Below are 20,353 nucleotides of genomic sequence, written 5' to 3' on the forward strand. Positions count from 1 at the left end.
ACCAACTGCATTGTGGTTCGTTTAGAACATTTAATAAAAATAAGCCACCCTTCTAAATAGGCATGAATGGGCTGAATTCAAGTGTGCCATGCTGAGACTGTATGCGTAACTTCCCTACCAGGTCCTGTAATGATGTTGGTACTCCTGACTTGCCAAATAGTTGCTTCCATTATTGGTTGGTTGAAACTTATTTTTGGAAGTTATATCATATAAAAAACTTAGGAATCTAAAATTAAGGTAAATGACTATGCTAAGAGTGGATGCAGAAGAACTAGGGTGTGATATGAAAACACTGATATGAACAGAACTGTTACTTTTAATGCCAGAATAGAAATACATTTTTCAGATTTAAGAAAGAGAGTAACAGAAGCAGACACTTAGATTTAGGGTCAAACAGGAGATGTTTGCCAGAAAACAGGTTTCTGACCCAAATCTCAAAAAACCCTGGTCAATCTTTCCTTGTGATTTATCTGACAACTTGACGTCCAGAAATATAGTTTTCTTCATTGATTCTTGTGATGCTGTTTTTCACTTTTTCATCAGAATGAATCTAAAGGAACTGTTAGAAACAGGGGGAATAAGAATTTAACCAACAGATTTAAAAAGCCAGAGCAGTTGAAATCCAGCAATGGGATTAAATTGAAAAAACCGAACCTGGGAATTTAGAGTTATCGAATTAACATGTCATGAAAATTTTCAATGGTGGATATATTTTATTATTTTTGAAGAGTCAGTATATGGTAGGTAAGAATGATAGGAGGTTAAGAACCAGATGCTCCTCCAGTTAGCGTCCCAATTCTTATCCTAGTTAAACTTCTAGGATACATGTCTTTGTAACTGTATGATGTATGAAGCACATAGGATTACTAGGGTTCGATTAGGATATTCGTTGTTCTAACTGAGAATCCAGTCCACTTCTCTATTAAAATTAAAGTCAGCCTTAGTTACTCTATGATTTTGCCTATTCCTTGTCTTAGTCTAATCTCTTTACTGTGTTTCTAAGTTTGGATTCCTAGTAGGGTTCGAGTCCCTTGTTTGTATTCTGGTTCTAATGAATGAAGGTGTGGTTGGGGGACTTTCAAATCAATTGATTTTCTCTAGACAGTCCCCTTTCCTCTCCTACATCATCTCTCTTTTCTATTTCTGTTCTGGTACCCTTGGATTTGGCCAAGTTACAGTTACAATTTACATCAGAAAGGTCTTTGCTCTGCTCCCTAGGACTTTTTTGTGCCAGCTTCGGAAGGCTCTCTATATTCTAAAGTAGGCTCCCTTTGTGATGTGAATCATGATCTAGGGTTTAAGTGATTAATGTAAGCCCTAGGTCTAGGTCCACCCTCAGGATCCTCTTCCAGCGAAGCAGCAGTCAATTAGGGTTTGGAACACCCTACAATTGAAGGAAATAGGCTGGTTGAGGGGTTCTAGGGCTGGGAAAGGGTTAGGTTAGGTTTGTAGGTCTTGGAGGTTAGGGTTTTGGAATTACAACGTTGTTCATTGCTTTAATTTTATTTTCAGACTGGAATTCAAAGGCTAGGCTTTTGGAACTTAGGATTTTTGAGAATCTAGGGTCTCTAGGGTGGGATTTAGGTTTAGGGTTAGGTTGAATGCCCACAGGTGATAGGGATGCTAATCCCAAAAGGGATTAAGTTTAGATAAGCAGTTGAGGAGATTTAGGGCTTTTCTTTTTGGGTTTTAGGTTCTCTAAGAAGAAAATGACTTTTCAGAATTTTCTAGGGTTTTGGGGGGGACATGGAGGGGCTGTAACCTAGGATTGAAGGTAGGGTATGGGGAGGGGATTCTAATTCCTAATAGGAATAGGTCTTGGGTAGGGGAAGTCTAGAGTTTAGGTTAGGCTTTCTGGTTTTTAGAATTCTGGAATTTCCAGAAGTGCCGCAAACTTTGAAAGAAGAAGAGGGGGCTGGATTAATAGTCTAGGGTTGGGGAAGGTAGGGGGCATCGGTTTAGGGCTGGGGGAGGCTCTAGGGTGATGCCACAGGGTTTGGGGAGGAAAGTGGGGAAATTGTGATGGGGGGAGGGGGCTTTGGTGGTAGAAACAGCGTTAGGAGGATGCAGTAGGGCCTGCGGATGGAAGAAGGAAAGGGATGGGTATGCTAGGGTTTTGGGGGCTCTTGTACTTGAAGGTTGTGAGGATGCAAGGTCTTCAAATTCTGCAGAAATTCTCTTTCTGAAGTTGCCGCAGGCTCCCTCCAAAGGAGCCCACGACTCTTGGCTTTGCTGCTTCAACTCTCAGCTGTATTTTTCTTAATCATAAACTGAAGATTACATTATAGTGAGGCTTATTTATAGCCTTTAGAAGGAACTCAAAGTAGGACTCTAATTTAGAAACCAAATCAAACTAAAATTCCTACTTGGACTGCAGCCTCATCACAAGGATTCTTCCACATCTCACTTTAGAAGAGTCTGAATTGAAATCTAAGAGTAGATGTGGAATACTTGCAAGAAGTAGAACAAAAACTAGAGCACTCGCTTCCATCTTAGGAACCTAGCCTAATGATGACTCTTCAGTAACCTAACAGATAATGACTCAAAAATACAAGTAGATCTAGGGTCCCAAAAATATATACTGGACCCAGCTAAACCCTAGGTGAACTCACCCTAATAATAGCAAAAATACCAAAATACCCCTACTGGTACTAGGCTGTAGGGTATGGGGAAGCTACCCTAGTCCCTATTTCAGCCCAGAACCTGGCTCACCTCAATGTGACTCGCCGGGAAATTCAGCACCCACAATTAGAGGCCAGAAAATTATGTGCCATGGTCCATTTACCGATTGACAACAAGGTCTTGCAGTATCGGACTGATGGGGGATGGGGCAATGTAGACATCTGGCATGTAGAAAACATCAAAGTATCAATTGGAGGAATCCACCTCTTACCATTGTAAATTCATCCAGAAGATGAATCAGAAGAAAGCACATTCATTAGGACATTAACTAAATTAGAACGGTTTGCAATGCAATAGTTAAACTGTCTCATAGATGGGCTGTCAGTTTTGCTAATCCATAATGTTCAGCTTCTAGAAGCAACACTAGGGGCAATCCTGTCCGAGTGTCATGTTTAGTTTTCTTAGGTTTAATCCATATGTTATTTTGCTTATGCCCTTTACTTCTGCCGTTAACTAGTCAGGGGCAGAATTGGTATTGAATTGAATTTAAATCTATATAAAAACATAATCTGCGATTAGGGAAATAACTTAATCAAAGGCCGCCTTCAAGCTTGCAACCAACTTTCTTCTCCAATTCCTTCTCTTTCTCAGTCCTTTGGGTCGTTATAGGGTCCTGAATTCTAACATGGTATCAGGGCTTCTGTAACCAGCATGAGGAAACGAGAATGATTCTTACCTGTGTAGTTTTTTAATCTTTCTACCTGGTGTGCAGCAATCTATTGCTGCTTTAATCATGTAATTGAGATACTTCTTTGAAAATATGAAGTAATCCCTACTTGATTACTAATTTACTACTGCTACAGAAGACTCAGAGGACGTGGCATTGTTTTTGCCATTATCTGCTTCAGTTTGAGATCTGCTACTGTCCCCGATTCAGCGCGAGTCATCTCCTTCAATTCAAGATCTGCTGTGATTGCTATTGCCCTATTGATTCATCTCCTTCAGTTTGTGATCTGCTGCGATTGCTGTTGCTTGTCGTGTTTCTCTGGGATGTCCTCACTCTTTCTCTCCTTTGATGAATTATAAATTTTATCCAGTCTGCAATTTACACTGGCTGCTGCTCCTATTCTTTTTCAGCAGTCCGAGGTACCTGCTGATTACATGCTGCTCGGCAACTGATGTTGTTTCTTTGAAGATTGTTCTTACACAATCAATGGAATCCTTGATCCTGGTTCTGGAGCATTTAGGTTAGGTGGCCTGATTAGTTGACAGCTGCCTCTCCAAAACAGAGTACTCAATTGCAGCAGCAATGTCTAATTTCAGTCTCGACTATAGCTGCCTTTGTTGCATTAATTTGCTTCCATATTATTTACCAGAATCACTATTAGCTTTCTTTTCTTCTGGTATATAGACCTTGTTTTCCTGCTGCCCTGGTTTGTTTTTTTGATGCATCAAAGAATGACTAACGTTAAATTACTGCTGCCCTGTTTCCATTGCTGGTGCTTGTCCAGTTCTTTTTTACTGGTTACCAAGACACTGTTCTAGGAAATACTTTACTGCTGCCCTATTCAAGTTTTTGGTGAATAAGACGCCGTTCTTATACCCTAATGGATATCAATGCTACTGCTGCCCTATTTATCATAATTAACTAAAATTGTTGTTGTTTACTCTTCTGATAAATAGTTACTGATTGATTGTTGCACTTTTGTTGACTTGTTACTACTGTTTTGCACTTTTTGGGTTGTTGTCTACTCAAGACCTTCTGAAAAGTATTATTTGTGGTGACTACACCTACCTATTTGGACAGCAATAACCTATATTGCTATTTACCTACCTACTTGGTCCACAATAACCCATACTGCCTTCTACTTGCCTACTTGGTCCGCAGTAATCGATATGGCCTTTTACCCATCTATATGGTTATATTTGACTTGTATAGACCTTTGTTTGAGTCTCTTTCTCCCTTTGGTTGAGCAAAATTACTACCTATTACTTGCCTTCTTGTGAAGAGCTTATGTGAGACTACAAACATTGGAACTACACTCTTTATCTACTTTTGTGGTGTCATCTAGTTGTATGACTTTGAAGCTACATTTTTATCTACTTGTGGAGATCTTGCTTACTACCTATCTCTTGTGCCTTTGAAATTATTATTGCTACTATACTTGTGGATGTGGTTCATCTTCATTATTGCCTACTCATTGTTGAATGGCTCATCATCATAAAGATTATTTATGTAGGTTGCTGTTGATTATCTCCTTGGTGAAGTTCTCTTAGTTTTTATCAGCATTTGTTATTACTTGTGGACATCATTGATGAAGATTTTGATATTTGCTCTTGTTATTGAACTCAACTTGTGACTTTCAACACTTCCCCTTAAGTTGGTGCATAGATATCTATCATGCCCAACTTGCTAACAGTACTACTAAATAACTTGACACTCAAACTTTTTGTGAATATTTCAGCAGGCTGGTTGTCAGAGGTAACAAAAGGAATCTGAACCAAACCAGACTCAACCCTTTTTTTAATAAAATACCTATCAATTTCCACATGTTTGGTCCTATCATGCTGAATTGGATCATGGGCAATGCTGATGGCTGATTTGCTGTCAGAATACAACCTTATAGATCCTTCTAGATCTGTTCCAAGTTCTTGAAGAAGACCGTTCAACCATAACACTTCACAAATACCTTGAGCTAAGGCTTTAAACTCTGCTTCAGCACTTGATCGAGCCACTACAACCTATTTTTTGCTCCTACAATACACCAAGTTTCCTCCCACATAAGTACAATAGCCAAAGGTAGACCTCCTGTCATCCGGACATCCAACCCAATCTACATCAGTGTATGCTTCAACTCTAAGATGTCCTTGAGAAGAGATTAAAATATCTTTCCCTAGAGATGCCTTAAATACCTCAAGATACGATATACTGCATTAAGATGAGAAGAATAAGGATCATGCATGTACTGACTTACAAGGTTGACTGCAAAGGTGATATCTGGCCTAGTATGTGACAAATAAATCAACTTCCCAAGTAATTTTTGGTAGCTGGTTTTGTCAATTGGTTCTCCTTCCTTTTCTTTAAAGTGCTGATTAGGCTCTGCTAGGGTCTCAGCAGGTCTACACTCTAGCATTCCAGTCTCTTCTAATAGTTCAAGGTGTACTTTCTTTGCGAGAGTGAGACACCATTAGCAGAGTAGGGCAACTCTAATCCGAGAAAGTACCTGAGTCTGCCCATATCTTTTTTCTCATATTCTGTCCCCAAGATTGTCTTCAAGGCTGTAATTTCCTCTTCGCTGTTTCTTGTGATGACAATATCATCCACATATAGAAGGAGTATTGTAGTATGATATTTATCCCGTTTAATAAACAGGGTATGGTTTGCATTACTTTGCTTGTAGCCATAAGAAATCATTGCCTTGTGAAATCTTCCAAACCATACTCTAGGAGACTGCTTTAAGACCATATAGAGCTCTCTTTAACCTGCACACCTTCCTATGGATCTTTGAATTAGAATAACTAGGGGGCATATCCATATATACTTCTTCCTTCAGGTCTCCATATAGGAAAGCATTCTTCACATTTAATTGTTGAAGACTCCACCCATGGCTTATAGCACATGAAAGAACAGCTTGAACAATATTCATCTTAGGAATAGGAACAAATGTCTCTTGGTACTCAATGCCATAGGTTTGAGTAAAGCCCTTAGCTACCAGTCGTCCTTTATATCTCTCAATGGTCCCATCTACTTTGTGTTTTATAACAAACACCCATTTGCATCCAACAGTCTTCTTCCCTGCAGGCATGGATACCAGATCCTATGTCTTTTTTTCTTCTTCCCTAGGACTTGCATTTCCTCATCCATAAATTTCTACTGGTCTGAGTGAGACATTGCGTCCTGCCATGAATTAGGGATAGAGGTGGAAGACAAAGAAGAAATAAAGCTTTGAAATTCTAGGGATAGGGAATAATATGATATATGGTTAGAAATAGAGTGTTGTGCAAGTACGTGATTGTTTTCTTAATGCAATCGACAAATTAAGATCAAAGACAGACTCACCAAGAGGAATGGTTTCTTCAAGACTAGGATCTGGTGCTTCCAATTGCCGTGGCTCAGAGGAGGGCTTCTGCTTCCTTTCATAAGTCTTCAGAGGAGGTCTAGATTCCCCCTACACATCATCCACCAATTGTTCCTATCCAATCACTCCATCTTCCAATAGGAAATCTGCCAAAGGAGACTCAACAGTAGGACCTTTAGGAGGAATCTCAAGGAACACCAGAGCTTCTTCACTAAGACTCTCCCCCTGAAGAAGAGGAGTAAAAAAGGGAATTTGTTCGTGAAAAACATCCATAAACAGAAAAAATTGATGAGATCCAGGATGGTAACATTTATAACCTTTTTGTGTAGGGGGATAGCCCAATAATATATACCGTAACCTTCTGGGATTAAGCTTACCATGACTATGATGATTGCGAACAAATGCAACATATCCAAAGACCTTAGGGGGTTCTGTAAAATTGGTTGTACCTAGGAGAACTTCAAGAGGACTGCACTGATCGAAGACACATTAAGGCGTCTTATTAATGAGATAGGTGGCAGTTTGAACTGCATCACCTCAGAATTGAGGCGGTACATGCATAGTAAATATAAGGGACCGTGCCACCTCCAAGAGATACTTATTTTTGTGCTTTGCAACCCCATTTTGAGGAGGTGAATCAACACAATTGGTTTGATGGATAATCCCATGATCAAAATAGTAAAAGCGAAAACTGCCATCCGAATATTCAGTCCCATTATTTGTCCTAAGGATTTTTATTACAGCCCCAAACTAAGTCTTAACCATATTGTGAAAATTTTGGAAACAAGAGAACACATCACTTTTTTTAGCAAGAGATAAACCCAAGTAGTGCGGGTGCAACCATCAATGAATGTGACAAACCAACGATGGCCAGATATAGACACAATTTGAGAAGGACCCCATATATTAGAGTGAATAAAATTAAAAAAAATTTACTTCTATTAACTGAAATGGGATAAATATGTCTTGTTTGTTTGGCCAAAATACAAGCATCACAATGAAAATCATTCAAATGACATTTTTTAACCAAATTAGGAAAGAGTCTAAACAAAACTAACAAAGGAATGTGGCCAAGACGATTATGTCACTGTAATAAAGTCACTAATGCAATAGAGGATGATGCAGGAAATGTAGAAAGAGCAGATGGAGAACCAAAACCATCCAATAGGTAGAGCCCCTCCTTTTAAGCGCTCCAATCGTACGCCCTGTCTTCAGGTCTTAAAAAACACATTGAGATAGAAAGAATGTTATTTTACAATTCATATCACCGGTTAGGCTACTAATGGATTATAAATTACATGAAAATTTAGGAACATGCAAAATAGATGAAAGGCTTAGGTTAGGGGAATAGATGATGGAGCCCTTTCCAGAAATAGGGGACAGAGATCCTTCAGCTATACAAACATTCTGAATGTGGAATAGAAGAATAAGTGTAAAATAAAGAAGATGAGTCTATCATGTGGTCGGTTGCCCCATAGTCAATTATTTAGGAGGGATAAATTAATTGACACTATGACAACCAAAAATGCCTGTAGGAGGTAGGGAACCATAGGTAGAGGCAACGATAGATGCAACACTCGCACTGGGAGTCAAACCAGAAGAGGATCTGTTAAGTCTGGTCATCAATTGACAAAAAAGATTATGGATCTCGTCTATGGAAGTAGGTGATAGAGTACTCTGTATGTCTAGAAAAGCTTGATTTGTAGATACTTGATTGCTGCCCCTACTACCACTCTTTCCTCCTCCACAAGAACTGGTTGGACGTTCATGTAATTTCCATCATTTATCCTTTGTATGGCATTCCTTCCCACAATATTCACACTTCACATGGGTCGAGAGCATAGAACAAAATTCCATCGAAATTTGCGAAATTTTCCGTTTTGGAAAATGCGAAACGAAACACGAGGATCGAAAAAAAGTCGGTTTCGATCGAAATTGTCGAAATTTTGTCGAAACCTTGAAACCTGTCGGAACTTGGTTCAACCTAGTTGGACCAACTAGTTCATGAGGGGGAAAAATTCTCAAATTTCGTGGGAAACTTGGGAAAATTCGTGGAAACTTGGGAAAATCCATAGAAACTTGGGAAATTTCGTGGAAACTTGGGAAATTTCGTGGAAACCTAGGAAATTTTATGGAAACTTGGGACTTTCCTGTAAATTTTGTTGCTTTCCCAAATTTTCAATTTTTTTTGTTTATTTCATGTTTCCCCAAATACCCACGACAAATACCCTGTCCATCAGAACTTCCCTATCCAAAGTGCGTATTCCCTCAGGTTGGTTATCTTAAGCATATTGATGACAAGACTCATAAAGTTACAGTTGTCGATTAACTTGACAACCATAGGCATAAAATGTCATGGGATGTCTATGTTCGTTTGTTGGAGGAGAGGATGTTACAGGCATAGTACTACTCAGCTCACAGGATGAATCCACTCTTGGCACTCCTCTTAACACTAAGCTGTATTTTCCTTTTATTGTCAACTATTTTGAAGTTAGAAATTATATATTGAATGTTATGTGCTTAAGTAGTTAAGTTTATAATGTACTTTTTGGACAACTCTACATTGATATTATGTACATTGAATGACATTTCTACATTGATTTTTTTAGTAAAATACAACAAACGCATTCTTTATACTCTAATTAGTTTAAATACAGGATCCCACCCCAAATACTCTCTAAAACCTATCGAAACTTGATGTCAAAACTTGTACGGAAAAGTCCTCAGTTTCTTTGAAATTTCCCAAGTTTCCACCTAAGTTTCCCATTTTCACACGGTCGAAACTTGAGTTTCCCTCGAATTTTTTACTATGGTCGAGAGTTACCAAAACTAGGCTTAGGATTACCAGAGAAGGGAAAGACTCTCTAGAAAGGATTTGTGCACGAATTTGATCAAATTCTATATTCAATCTTGCCAAAAATTCATAAACTCTCTGTTTGTCTTCTCATTGTTGATAGACAATGGTATCTTCAAAATTCTTTGGTATAAACTTCCCATAGAAATCTAAAGTCTGGTAATATCTCCGAAGAGTGTTATAGTACTGAGAAAGAATAAGGTCCTTTTGCTACAACTGATTGATCTTCCGTCTAATTTCAAAGCACTGTGCATCATTGCCTACTCTGGAATATGTATCCTTAGCGACCTTCCAAATAGTTGCCTCATCAGGAAGGAAGAGATAATTGTTTGCTATGCTTGATTCAATGGAGTTGATGATAAAACCCATGACCAAGCATTCATCTGTGTACCACTTGGAAAGTTGCGGACCAGGTGTGGAAGGTTTGGTAGAAGTAAAACCATGAGCACCAACAGCAAGGGAAACTGAACGAGACCATATAAGATAATTTGTCCCATTGAGTTTCATATTGGTCATCTAAAGGGGAGAAAATTCACGATCCCTATGAATGGAAGACATGGGAGACTCTTCAGACGTGCCAGACAAGGGAGATGTGTTGAAATCAGCCATCAAAGGAACAAAAATATTCAAATTCTACGAACAGCTCCCTGAAATTATTCGGATTTACAGACAACCCCCTAGAACTATGCGAAATTACAAACAGTTCGCTGGAACTATCCGAATTTACAAAAAAATCCCTGATTTCGAATTTGCAAAAAAAAATCTTGTCACTATTTGAATTTTCAAAAATTGCCCCCTAGGAACTATTTGAATTTACAAAACAACTCCCTATGAAATCTCAGAACCACGATCAACCTCAAAGAAAAAAATTCTGATCATGGAAGGAAGCCTGCGATGGTCCTAAAAAACACCATTGAGAGACATCAATGGTTCTAGGAACATTCAAAAGATTTGGTTAGGTCAGGCGATAGGTTCTAGAGGGACTTTTGAATCATATAAACCCTTCTAGCAACTATGGCAGGTAAAAGGAAGAAGAAGGCAGACGACAACCAAGAGATATTTTTTTTCTTAAAAGGAACATTAATCATCCGAGGAGAGTCGTTGCAACACAGAAAAGTCGCAGGTGATGCAACGAGACTCCTAGGGTCATTCGCTAGGTGTAGGAAGGGTAGTTGGTGGTTCAGTTTCGGTTAGAATGGTATTGAAGGCTTAGGCGATGGCTGTTATGGGTGATGAAGAGCTGTAGAGGTGTTAATGATGGTAGGTGTGGAGATTCAGAGGCGGAAGCTTTTTCTGAATTCTTCTGACTTACTTGGAATCTGCAATGGAGTGTTGGTGCCCTAGATTTGGCATGGCTTTGATACCATGTTGAAATCTTGAGAGAATCCTGACTTATGTCCTGTGTGACATAACAGGGCTTTATTCATAATAATAGGATGAATGAGCAAGTACAATGTTCCCCGATGCGGGACTAAAAACATAAACAATAAAGACTCTAATAGACCAAACTCCCAACTAGACTAAAACTCCTAACTGAACTCAAGTTATGACTTACAAAAAATAGGTATAGGTGGAAGATAAGATAGATTATGCCATCATTTATTCTACTTCTACTGATTCCGTAGTGGATTTTATGGAGTTATGAGACAAGATCATTAGTTTTGTGAAGGCCATTGATGTAATAGAAATGAATAAGAATATGGCATCTAATTCCATCTCAACCTGCTCAAAATTGAGGGAGGAAGATCTCGCAAGACCATTTTGTAATTGGGTAAATTGTTCAGGTTGCTCCATCATTGTCATGAGCTCATCGGTTCCATTACATGGATGTCGATTGCCTCATGAAATAGCATTCGAGGTCTTCCAAGCTTGGGTTAGTATTTCATTGGGTGGCTTGTCAGATAATAAGCTGAAGTAATTTTCTGCAGTCCTTGTCTGCTGCAAATTTTTTTTTTTTTGTTACCCTTTAGTATTCTCCCTAGCTCTCCTCTTTCACCTGCTTTAATGAAAGCATCATTACACTTTATAACAAGCAAGGAGTGAGTCAAGTTTATTTGCTGGTTCATGGAAGTGTGGCAAGGTTTGCCATATACTTTCCTCACAATTCAAAACATTGCCATCTAGGATCCCTAAGGAACAGAAATATACAGTTGGTGTTCTGAACGAATGTTAAAGGATTTAATGGTTATTTCTGATTAATAAGATGACTTCTTGAGTGGCGGAAAGTATGACAAATAATTTTATTAACCCTTTGCTTGAAAATCTTTTCCTTAAGCGATCCCTTGTCAATTAGCTTTGAGCAATGAAAATCCTTGGAGTAGCGAGTATTATAATCATATAGTGGTCCAGCCTCTACCCAATATATGAGGACACGAAGAAAGAAGAGGTGGTCAATGTCTTCAGCCTCAATTGAAAACATAAAGTAGAACCGTGGGAATGGAGTGATGACTTTGAAGCCTTTTTGTTGGAATGACTAGTTTCTAGCAACCTATGTATGTTGCTCTTCTTTTTTGTTGTGGCTTTAGAACAAAGAGGAAGTCATTTGAGGTGGCATGACCATTTTCAGTGGAGGTCTCTGAATGCTCCAGTACTGAGGAGTGACTAATGCAGATTGAAGGAACTGCAAGGGTTAGGGAAAAACTAAAAATAACCTTAGAAGTAGTGGCAAGAAAAGACATGTATGACTTAGGTCTTGTATGTTGTCTGACCTTGAATTAAGCTGATTGGAAGGCAAGGATCCATATAGCTGACCCTATTTAGTTGGTATACAGCTGAGTTGTTGCGGTTGTAGACATGTTCCCATAGATTATGTGATAATAGTTTGAGAGAATCAATCAAGCTATGTCTGTGGGGATGAGTTTGATTGATGAGCTTTGATTTCCATTGCTTGCTGCCTGAGTGGTATCTAACATGTCCTCAATCTTGGAGCCCATACATTTTTTTATTGGCTCTCTATTGCAGGCCCTCAATTTTTTCAATTACAACTCAAAACAAATAAACCTCTGCTTGAACTGAATAGAATTCAGACCCCCAAAAGAAAAAAACTGAGTAGAATATAAACTTCCGCCAACATATCCACTAGACCTCAAAAAATATGAGTTCTCCGACTATGCCAAAACTGGTAGTAACGAATAAAAACTAAATGCCGAAAAATGTCCATGGCAGAACTAACATGGGAATTTTGCATTCCCCTGCAGTGTTTTAACTCATCTTTCTCTTGCTCTTGCTCTTGCTCAAACTTGAACTGTATTATGACAAATAAGAACAAAATGAAACAAAAAGTGCATGTGTATTGTTAACTTTCAGCTTTATTTACTCTCTACTTTTTGTATCAAAGAAAAAGAAAATAGAAGCAATTCAGTTGGTAAGTGGGAATGTGAGATCAAGAAGTTGTCTTGGGTGGGATTCACTGGACAAGACGATATAAGTAACTGGTGTTTTTCTGAACCAAGTTTATTTTTGGTAGTATCATTCAGCTGTTTAAAGATTGTGAAAGTTGCCCTTTCTGACATACTTTTTTTCAGGTTAAACGTTTCAAGAAAGTAATGCAGAAAGCTGATAACAATCCTTGTAATGATTATTCTTTGCCTTCAGATTCAATTGAATCACTTCGCCCGCTTTATACATCTGGTAATGTGCTGGTTTTCCCTTCCTAGATCTCTTTTATTAGACTAGATGTGGACCAGCTGGGATTTATTCCTGGCACTACAGTAGTCATCGGTGAGCTTGGTCTCACTAGAAAGAAAATCACATCCCCCCCCCCCCCCAAAAAAAAAAAAAAAAGAAGGAAAAGGGAACCCAACCCGGTCCAACCCGTTTATTTTTCTTTTCAATGGGGAGAAATCTACCTTCTTTGGTGACCATAGAGTGTTCAACAGTACCTTTGTGCAATTGAGTCAACTGTAATATCATGCAACTAGTAGTTTTCTTCTGATCAATCTGATGGCGGCATGGAATTTTCAAAGACTCGGAATCTGTTTGATGTTTAAACATTGGACCTTACTGTTTCTTTTATATTGTATCAGCTCTGGAAAAATTGAAAGTGTGTGTGGAATCAGAAACATTGAAGCGACATACAGTAAGTTTCATGCCCTCAAAAGCAGGCAAACGGAGCAAAGTCAGCAATACAAAAGATTAAATATTGTATTCCAACTTCCAAGCAGGTCGGTTTTCTCCATAAAATAGTGTGGTATAAGTTAGTACATTCGGCATTTAATTAGTATTTTTAGACTAACAAAGTTTATTTTTTCAACTATAATCCCGTGAACCATCCAAGGGAGTGAACCTCTTTGGTTTTACTCGGGAGTTGGCCAAACCATTCAATTGGCAGTGTTCATGATTCTACCCATATCACTCTTTAAAATCATTATCCTGTTCATTGGTTAATTTGATACATGCAAAAATTGGTTCCAACAATTGTGTTTTTTGTTGTTTTTCTTGTGTCTCTATACCTAATTTTCACTAAGGGTGGTTGCAACTTGCAAGAGTTTCCAGTTTGTGCAACTCCACGAACCCATAGTAATCATGTGGGAAAGTTGTTAAGTGCACGGGCCACACTCGAGTTGTATAGTCCTGGTGCATGAGGTGCGATGCACGTGGCAAGGCTTTTGTCTTCGGGATGTGAGGTGGACTATATGCCTCAGAAAATTGAAGTCAAAATTGTTCCAGATATGCATGGATATCAGCAAGATATCCATCTTTCTAAGTTTAGAGTACGAGTGCATGAATAGTGATTAGACTGTAGAGGGGGGGGGGTTTATGGATCTCTAATCTTGTATCCATTATTCTCCACCTTCTTGTGCCCTGGGCTGTTTTGAGTTTCTTTGAGCTTAACACTTGTTATATTTCCATACTTCCTGTAATTTTAACATGAAAGTAATTTCAGGTGTTCGGAGAACAGCATCGGATGTGTGCTCATGCCATGGTTGTGACCCCTCCAGGGATGAACCTGCTGAGCTGCTCCAGAGGATGGTGTTTGGATGGTAATGAATTTCAAGTCTGAAGCTTGTCACCTTATATGACTGAAGACACAGACAACTTCTTTGCCGCTAGAATCAATTTTATGGTGGTTCTTGCCTGGGTGTTGTCTTTGATGGTTTTTGGTTCTGTAAAGCTTGATTTGGCAAAATATACATTCACATATCAGAGTTGCACTAAGCTTATTGGTTCGAATCAGAAAATATATATATTATTTATTCCTCAAAATGTTACATATGTGTCATTCATCAGAGTATAGGTCAATGAGACCTTAGAAGCAAACATTATTTTATTTATTTATTTATAAGAAAAATGCTTCTATCCGAACTTCGAAGCACCCTCGCTCATGCTTATGTTCCTTATTTTTAGAGATCCCGTGCACTCAATTACCTGCAAATAATTGATTTCATCAATGGGGTTCAAGAAAAAACAAAATTAAATTAGATGAGTAGATCATTCTACTGAAGAGTCTGGGTTCTCTAATCTCTTTGCCATATATTAAGAAGGGTTTCACTACAAAAAGATTCAGAGATGAAACTTATAGTGACTCCCGTAGGTCTCCTTCTTAATATGTGATGAAGATATGTAAGGAAAACGCAGGCTTCTATCTTGACGGGTAGAAGATCTAGATTCGAAAAGAAATTACTTACGGAAAATATGCCTTTTCAAAGCTGTAACTAGTGCCTCGGGATCCCATTTGGTTTGCTTATAGGCCTCAATCTTGTCCATCTCCTACAAAACAAATTTAATTTATATATGCATGAAGATGTATATTATCAGCTCAACTAGTTAAGAAATAATTGAACCAGTATCTTTTTTCTCTCTCTTTTTTATGAAATTTAATTTTCTTTTATGAGAATCTTTCCTTAGATTCTAGATTTGATGTATTCATTATTATTCCTTAGTTTTATTGAAAGGTTTTTGGTGAATCGAATGGACTTTTTTTTTTAGGGATAATTACTATTGCCCCCCTATACTTTGATTTTATTACTAATGTATCCCCTGTATTTTGCAAAATTACTAATCCAACCTTTAACTTTGTCTATAATTACTAATGCCCCCCTACCGTTAAGTTCCGTAGTTTACCGATGATGTGGCATCTCCATATTTTTAAAATCCCAAAATACCCTTTACTTATCTCTTTACTTATTTACCCTTTGCAAATAATACCCTTAATTAATTGTAGAGAAAAAATAATCATAACTGCTTTACTCTAAAAAAATACCAAAATAAAGAAATAATAATTGAATAAAATTAAAATAGAAACCGAAGAGGAGGGAAGATAGAATTCAACTCAAATTTGGAAACTGAATATCACCTACTTTGTTAATTCCTTCTCTGGCAAGATTTTGTGGTTTCGTCAATGGTGGGTTAGTAAAGTGGTTAAAAGTCTAAACTCCCATGGGGAGGGTACGTCCGCTTCCAATATTAAAAAGCACCCCCCCAAAAAAATTGTGATTTCCTCCCTATGTATGCTAGAGGAGAAGGTGGGAAACCAATTGAATTTTGCCAATTCTTAATTCAAAATAAATAAGTTTAGTGAAGGTGGAAAACCAAATTTTTTTAATTCAAAATAAATGAAGTTAGGGTAAAATTGACATTTAACGGTTTATAAATGGGGTCGTGCTTTTGATTTCTTAATCTTAATGAAGGACAAAGTGGACATTACATATTCAAACTTAACGGCTACTTAACACCGTTATAAGGAAGGGGGGCAACAGGAATTTTGTAAAGAACAGGGTTTTATTAGTAATAAAATCAAAGTACAGGGGGGCAACAGTAATTATCCCTTTTTTTTATTATTATTCATTTTCACCTCTTTCTTTTCATCATTTACTTTCTTTCATGTTTTTATTTGGTCATTACCAAGCAAAAAAACTGTTTTTGTTTGTTTGATGAACATCATTCTCATGGATAGAGCACTCACTTAAGAAACAATTTCACTTTTTAGTGAATTTCTCAAACACACTAGACTAAGATCAATTTCTTAAACCAATGACAAAATTTGTAATTTAGATAAAAAAATATCAAATTCTCTCCCCCCTCCAAAAAAAAAAAAAAAAAAAAACGGATTTTTGTACCTCCATCCATTTTGCGAGCTTTGGCCTTCCTGTGGTAATATCATATTTCTTCAAATCTAGTGAAAGAAGTTGAAATCTTTCAATAAATGGAGCATAGGCTATATCCACCTGAAAATTACATATTATTTACATGTCAGATTTAGCAATTCTGAAATATAAATTTATCTCTGGAACCTCACCTGATGACCACAAGGGGGAGAAAATGTGAAACAAAAGTGAAAAAAAATAAGGTAAAAAATCTTGAAAACCACCAAGTACAAAAGTATATGAAAACAACACTCCAATTCATTTAAGGGCATCGTTCTAGATGACCTCGACCCCTCGAATGCAAACCCAGTTGTGTTTCAGCAATGTTTAAGGGTAGCTCCATCATTGAAACAATTAGGAAGCTGGTCTTCATATATAAACTTTCAAATTTAGGTACTAGGACGAAATTTGAAAAGCCATTTATAAAGATGTTTGCTCTAAAATTTTTACTCTCCCCCTCAATCTATCCTCCAAAGAGCCAGCATATTATTGTTGCAAAGGAAAAAAAAGAAAAAAAAAAAAAAAATAGTTGATAACTCTTTATCCATGTCCATCTTTAGGTTTGGATCATAAAATATTTCATGTAAAGAGCTATCATTTTTGACAAGGATGGGGATGTTGGCTCTAATTTAAATCCAAAGAACGATGATTCTTAATTTGTTTCACACTCTCTCTTCATGACATTCTGTTTTTTCTCACTAAAATTTACACATACACACACCAAAAAAAAAAATAAATAATGTAAAACAGATTACCTGACTGAATTGACCGAGGAAGAAAGGTCCATCATCGAATTTGGATAGTGCATTCTCTAAGTAATCAAAAGGAGAACCTGATCCATGATGTTGAAACATATCAGCAGATAATTTTATTGTCATGATAAATCTCTACAAACGATGTAAAATCAAATCTTACCAACTTCTGCCTTCGGATCTTTAAGTGAAGCGAATACAGATCCATTGAAGGTGTCTGAATAAGCTAGCAACTCCTCTCCATATTCTCTCTTTTTGGGATCCTAGAGATGTTTCAGTGACATCCGAAGTTAGGATTCTAGAGCTAAACAAGGAAATGATACAAAAGAGTTGAACTCTTTCTTTTTTTTTTTCTGAGGGGTTGGGGGAGATAAACCTGGAATCTTACATCAGAAAGAAGCTTTGGTCCTTCAAAGTTACTGTCGACATATTTGATCAAGTCAAGGCTTTCTACTATAATTTTGTTGTTGTGTTCCAGTGCTGGGACCTATAGATCAAGAAAAGAACATTTCAAATAGAACCAGTAAAGTTAAAAGATGAATAAAATTTGTACTACTTCTAATTTATTTCTGTGCTTGAACTTATCTAAAGCATGATATTATTTAGTAATGTAGATGCAGAATCTGACCTTATTTGCAGGGTTGATCTTTTCCTTGTACCATGCAGGTCTATTTTGAAGGTCAATACCAACCAATGCTATCTTGTCTTGCAATCCCTGTGCGGAAAAAGGAAAGAAAATTTTATATCTACATTTGCTCTTTAACATTAGTTGAAGTTGGAGTGAAAATATACTTTAGGCAGTAACTATGAATTCCATGGAATATACTCATTTAGGGAACAATCAACCTTAGCATTTCGGGTTATCCAAACACGCTGTGCATATGGGCATTGATAATTTGTGTACAACCTGCAAGTTTCATAACCCCAAAAGAGAAATAGAGAGAGCATGTCATAAACCACATTAACTGTACTTACAGAGAGAGAGAGAGAGCCCATTGAACATTTACAGTGAACAGCACTGACCTTGTTGTTCCATCAAAAAGAGAAGGTGGTGATGAAGTTGAGATGAGAGGAGTTGGCAGAGTTTCTTGAATACTTCAGAGAGAGAGAGAGAGAGAAAGGGAGAGAGAGAATAAGAACCAAAACACCATTAACTAGTAATTCTGAATCCAGACCATCTCAAGGAAAAAGAAAATGGAGAACTTCCAATAAACCAGAAAGGATTGAGATTAGAAATCTTACACTGTTGCCATTGTTGCTATTCGAGTTCTGGGTGCTCGAGTTATAGAAGGTGCGATTACTCTTATGAGAGGGCTTCTTATAATCATATTAAGATGCATATATATAGATCACTTAAAAGAAATGGATTTCTAGAGGTCTTGGGGATATGGGTTTAATGGTGATGTATTTGTAACGGCAAGTTATGGTCATATAAGAATGGCATGCAAGCATGAAGTTACAAAAAATAATCTGATTAGCAAGCATGAAAATTGCTTAACAGGAAGAAAATATAAGAATGATCTGATTCATGAGATAAAAAAGGAAGGATTCAAATCAAAAGGAAAGATCTAGACAAGAAGAAAGAAGTATCTTTATTGAATTATAATGTTGCATGCCACTAGCTACTTCATTTCTATGCATGTTTCATGCTGAAGACTTACAACTGACAGAAACTAAACAAAATTATTTGATATGTTTGTTAAACAACCCTGTACATGGAGAAACAACATCAGCCACTGTGGATGAACCACTCAACACAAGCCACATCAAGGTCAATTTGGAGGAATTCATGTATTTAACCTCAAACCATAAAATCTAAATGATTCCAATTTTAAGCCTAATTCATAACTCCATGTGATTCTTGATTCTGAAGCAAACCGTTTAAACAGTTACTAAAAACTGATTTCTTTTTTTTTTTTTTTTTTTTTTTTTTGGTAATACTAAAAACTGATTTCATTATCCAACAAATTTGAAATCTGAGAAATCATATCCAAATACATTATTAGTAATTCTTCTAGGTTTGGAGTATTCATCATGGTATTAACAAAATACTCAAGGTACTATTCATAAACTTTAATTTATATTCTCCACCAAATAAGACATGTAAAGTCTTCATAGGAAAAAGAAAACAAATCTTTAATATTACTACATATTCTGAGTCATTGTTTTTCTTTTTTTCTTTTTTTTTTTTTCTTTTTTCTTTTTCAATTTTTTTTTAATGGTTGAGATTACATTGACTCCTAAGAAAATGAAAATTAAAGAAAAATAATGATAAAGCTTAAAATATAGATAAGTTCATTGAAACCTCCAAACTTGCTAGGGTAATTGTATTACAAATTCTACAAAATACAAAAAATGAAATTGCAACACAATTGAAAGATGAAAATCCTTAGCCAATCCGGAGAACTTGATGTTGCAACCGAACGGAACCACCGATCAATGAGGTTAAGTCACACCTTGAATGCTGTCTTTAAGGTAATTAATGCACCCTACTACCAAGGGTTCTTCGCACCACCACCTCCAAGATAAAACAACCTCCAACTAGAAGATGAGGTAGTTCTTCTAGTCCCTTCAAGGAACCAAAAGCTACTACACAACACTTAGACCAACTCAAAGAAATAAATTAACTTTGTAACACAAATTATGCAAGTGTGATGAGTGTCTTTATTGCACATCACATGCAAGGAAGGGTTGGGCTTATATAGGCCCAAACCTCACCATACACCCCTTGAGATTCTCTAGGCAATGAATTGGATTTAATCCATTCAATAACCTTAACCCCACTCATGGTAATGGCCATGAGTGGTCATGAAGTTGAAATGAGAATTGAATGTCAAGAGTTAGAATTTAAGTAAATTCCACCCTTCAAGTAAGCCCACCTCATCACCATGATCAAGACCTTTAAGACCCATGACCAATGTCATGAAGAGCCTCATAACCAAGGTGATGAAGGGACTCCTT

General features: G+C 37.2%; 2 protein-coding genes across 3 annotated transcripts in view; one reads left to right on the forward strand and one right to left on the reverse strand.

The window, feature by feature from the left end:
* The window catches only part of RH1 (RNA helicase 1), a 46,211-nt gene extending 31,451 nt beyond the window's left edge, over window positions 1-14,760 (forward strand). Inside the window, exons 9-11 of the mRNA XM_089140802.1 lie at window positions 13,080-13,185; window positions 13,581-13,718; window positions 14,441-14,760. Coding sequence (XP_088996928.1) covers window positions 13,080-13,185; window positions 13,581-13,693 — 219 coding nt within the window. The 3' untranslated portion in view covers window positions 13,694-13,718; window positions 14,441-14,760. The remainder of the gene's footprint in view (window positions 1-13,079; window positions 13,186-13,580; window positions 13,719-14,440) is intronic.
* A 46-nt stretch (window positions 14,761-14,806) lies between these two features.
* On the reverse strand, window positions 14,807-18,937 carry LOC148999771 (glutathione S-transferase L3-like). 2 transcript variants are annotated; one of them, XM_089140803.1, is made up of 10 exons: window positions 18,635-18,937; window positions 18,416-18,487; window positions 18,239-18,299; window positions 18,021-18,107; window positions 17,781-17,879; window positions 17,556-17,655; window positions 17,396-17,472; window positions 16,614-16,721; window positions 15,183-15,264; window positions 14,807-14,922 (listed from the first exon to the last, which is right to left on the reverse strand). In XM_089140803.1, the coding sequence occupies exons 1-10, from the start codon at window positions 18,730-18,732 to the stop codon at window positions 14,915-14,917; spliced, it is 792 nt and encodes a 263-aa protein (XP_088996929.1). In that variant the 5' UTR covers window positions 18,733-18,937; the 3' UTR covers window positions 14,807-14,914. The 2 variants fall into 2 exon arrangements, with proteins under 2 accessions (XP_088996929.1, XP_088996930.1); XM_089140804.1 differs by lacking the exon at window positions 14,807-14,922 and having other exon boundaries at window positions 15,175-15,264.
* Between the last annotated feature and the right edge of the window lie 1,416 nt (window positions 18,938-20,353).

The sequence above is a fragment of the Hakea prostrata genome, chromosome 11 (genome assembly GCF_041222555.1).
Source record: "Hakea prostrata isolate BN-2017 chromosome 11, UWA_Hpros_2, whole genome shotgun sequence".
NCBI lineage: Eukaryota > Viridiplantae > Streptophyta > Magnoliopsida > Proteales > Proteaceae > Hakea > Hakea prostrata.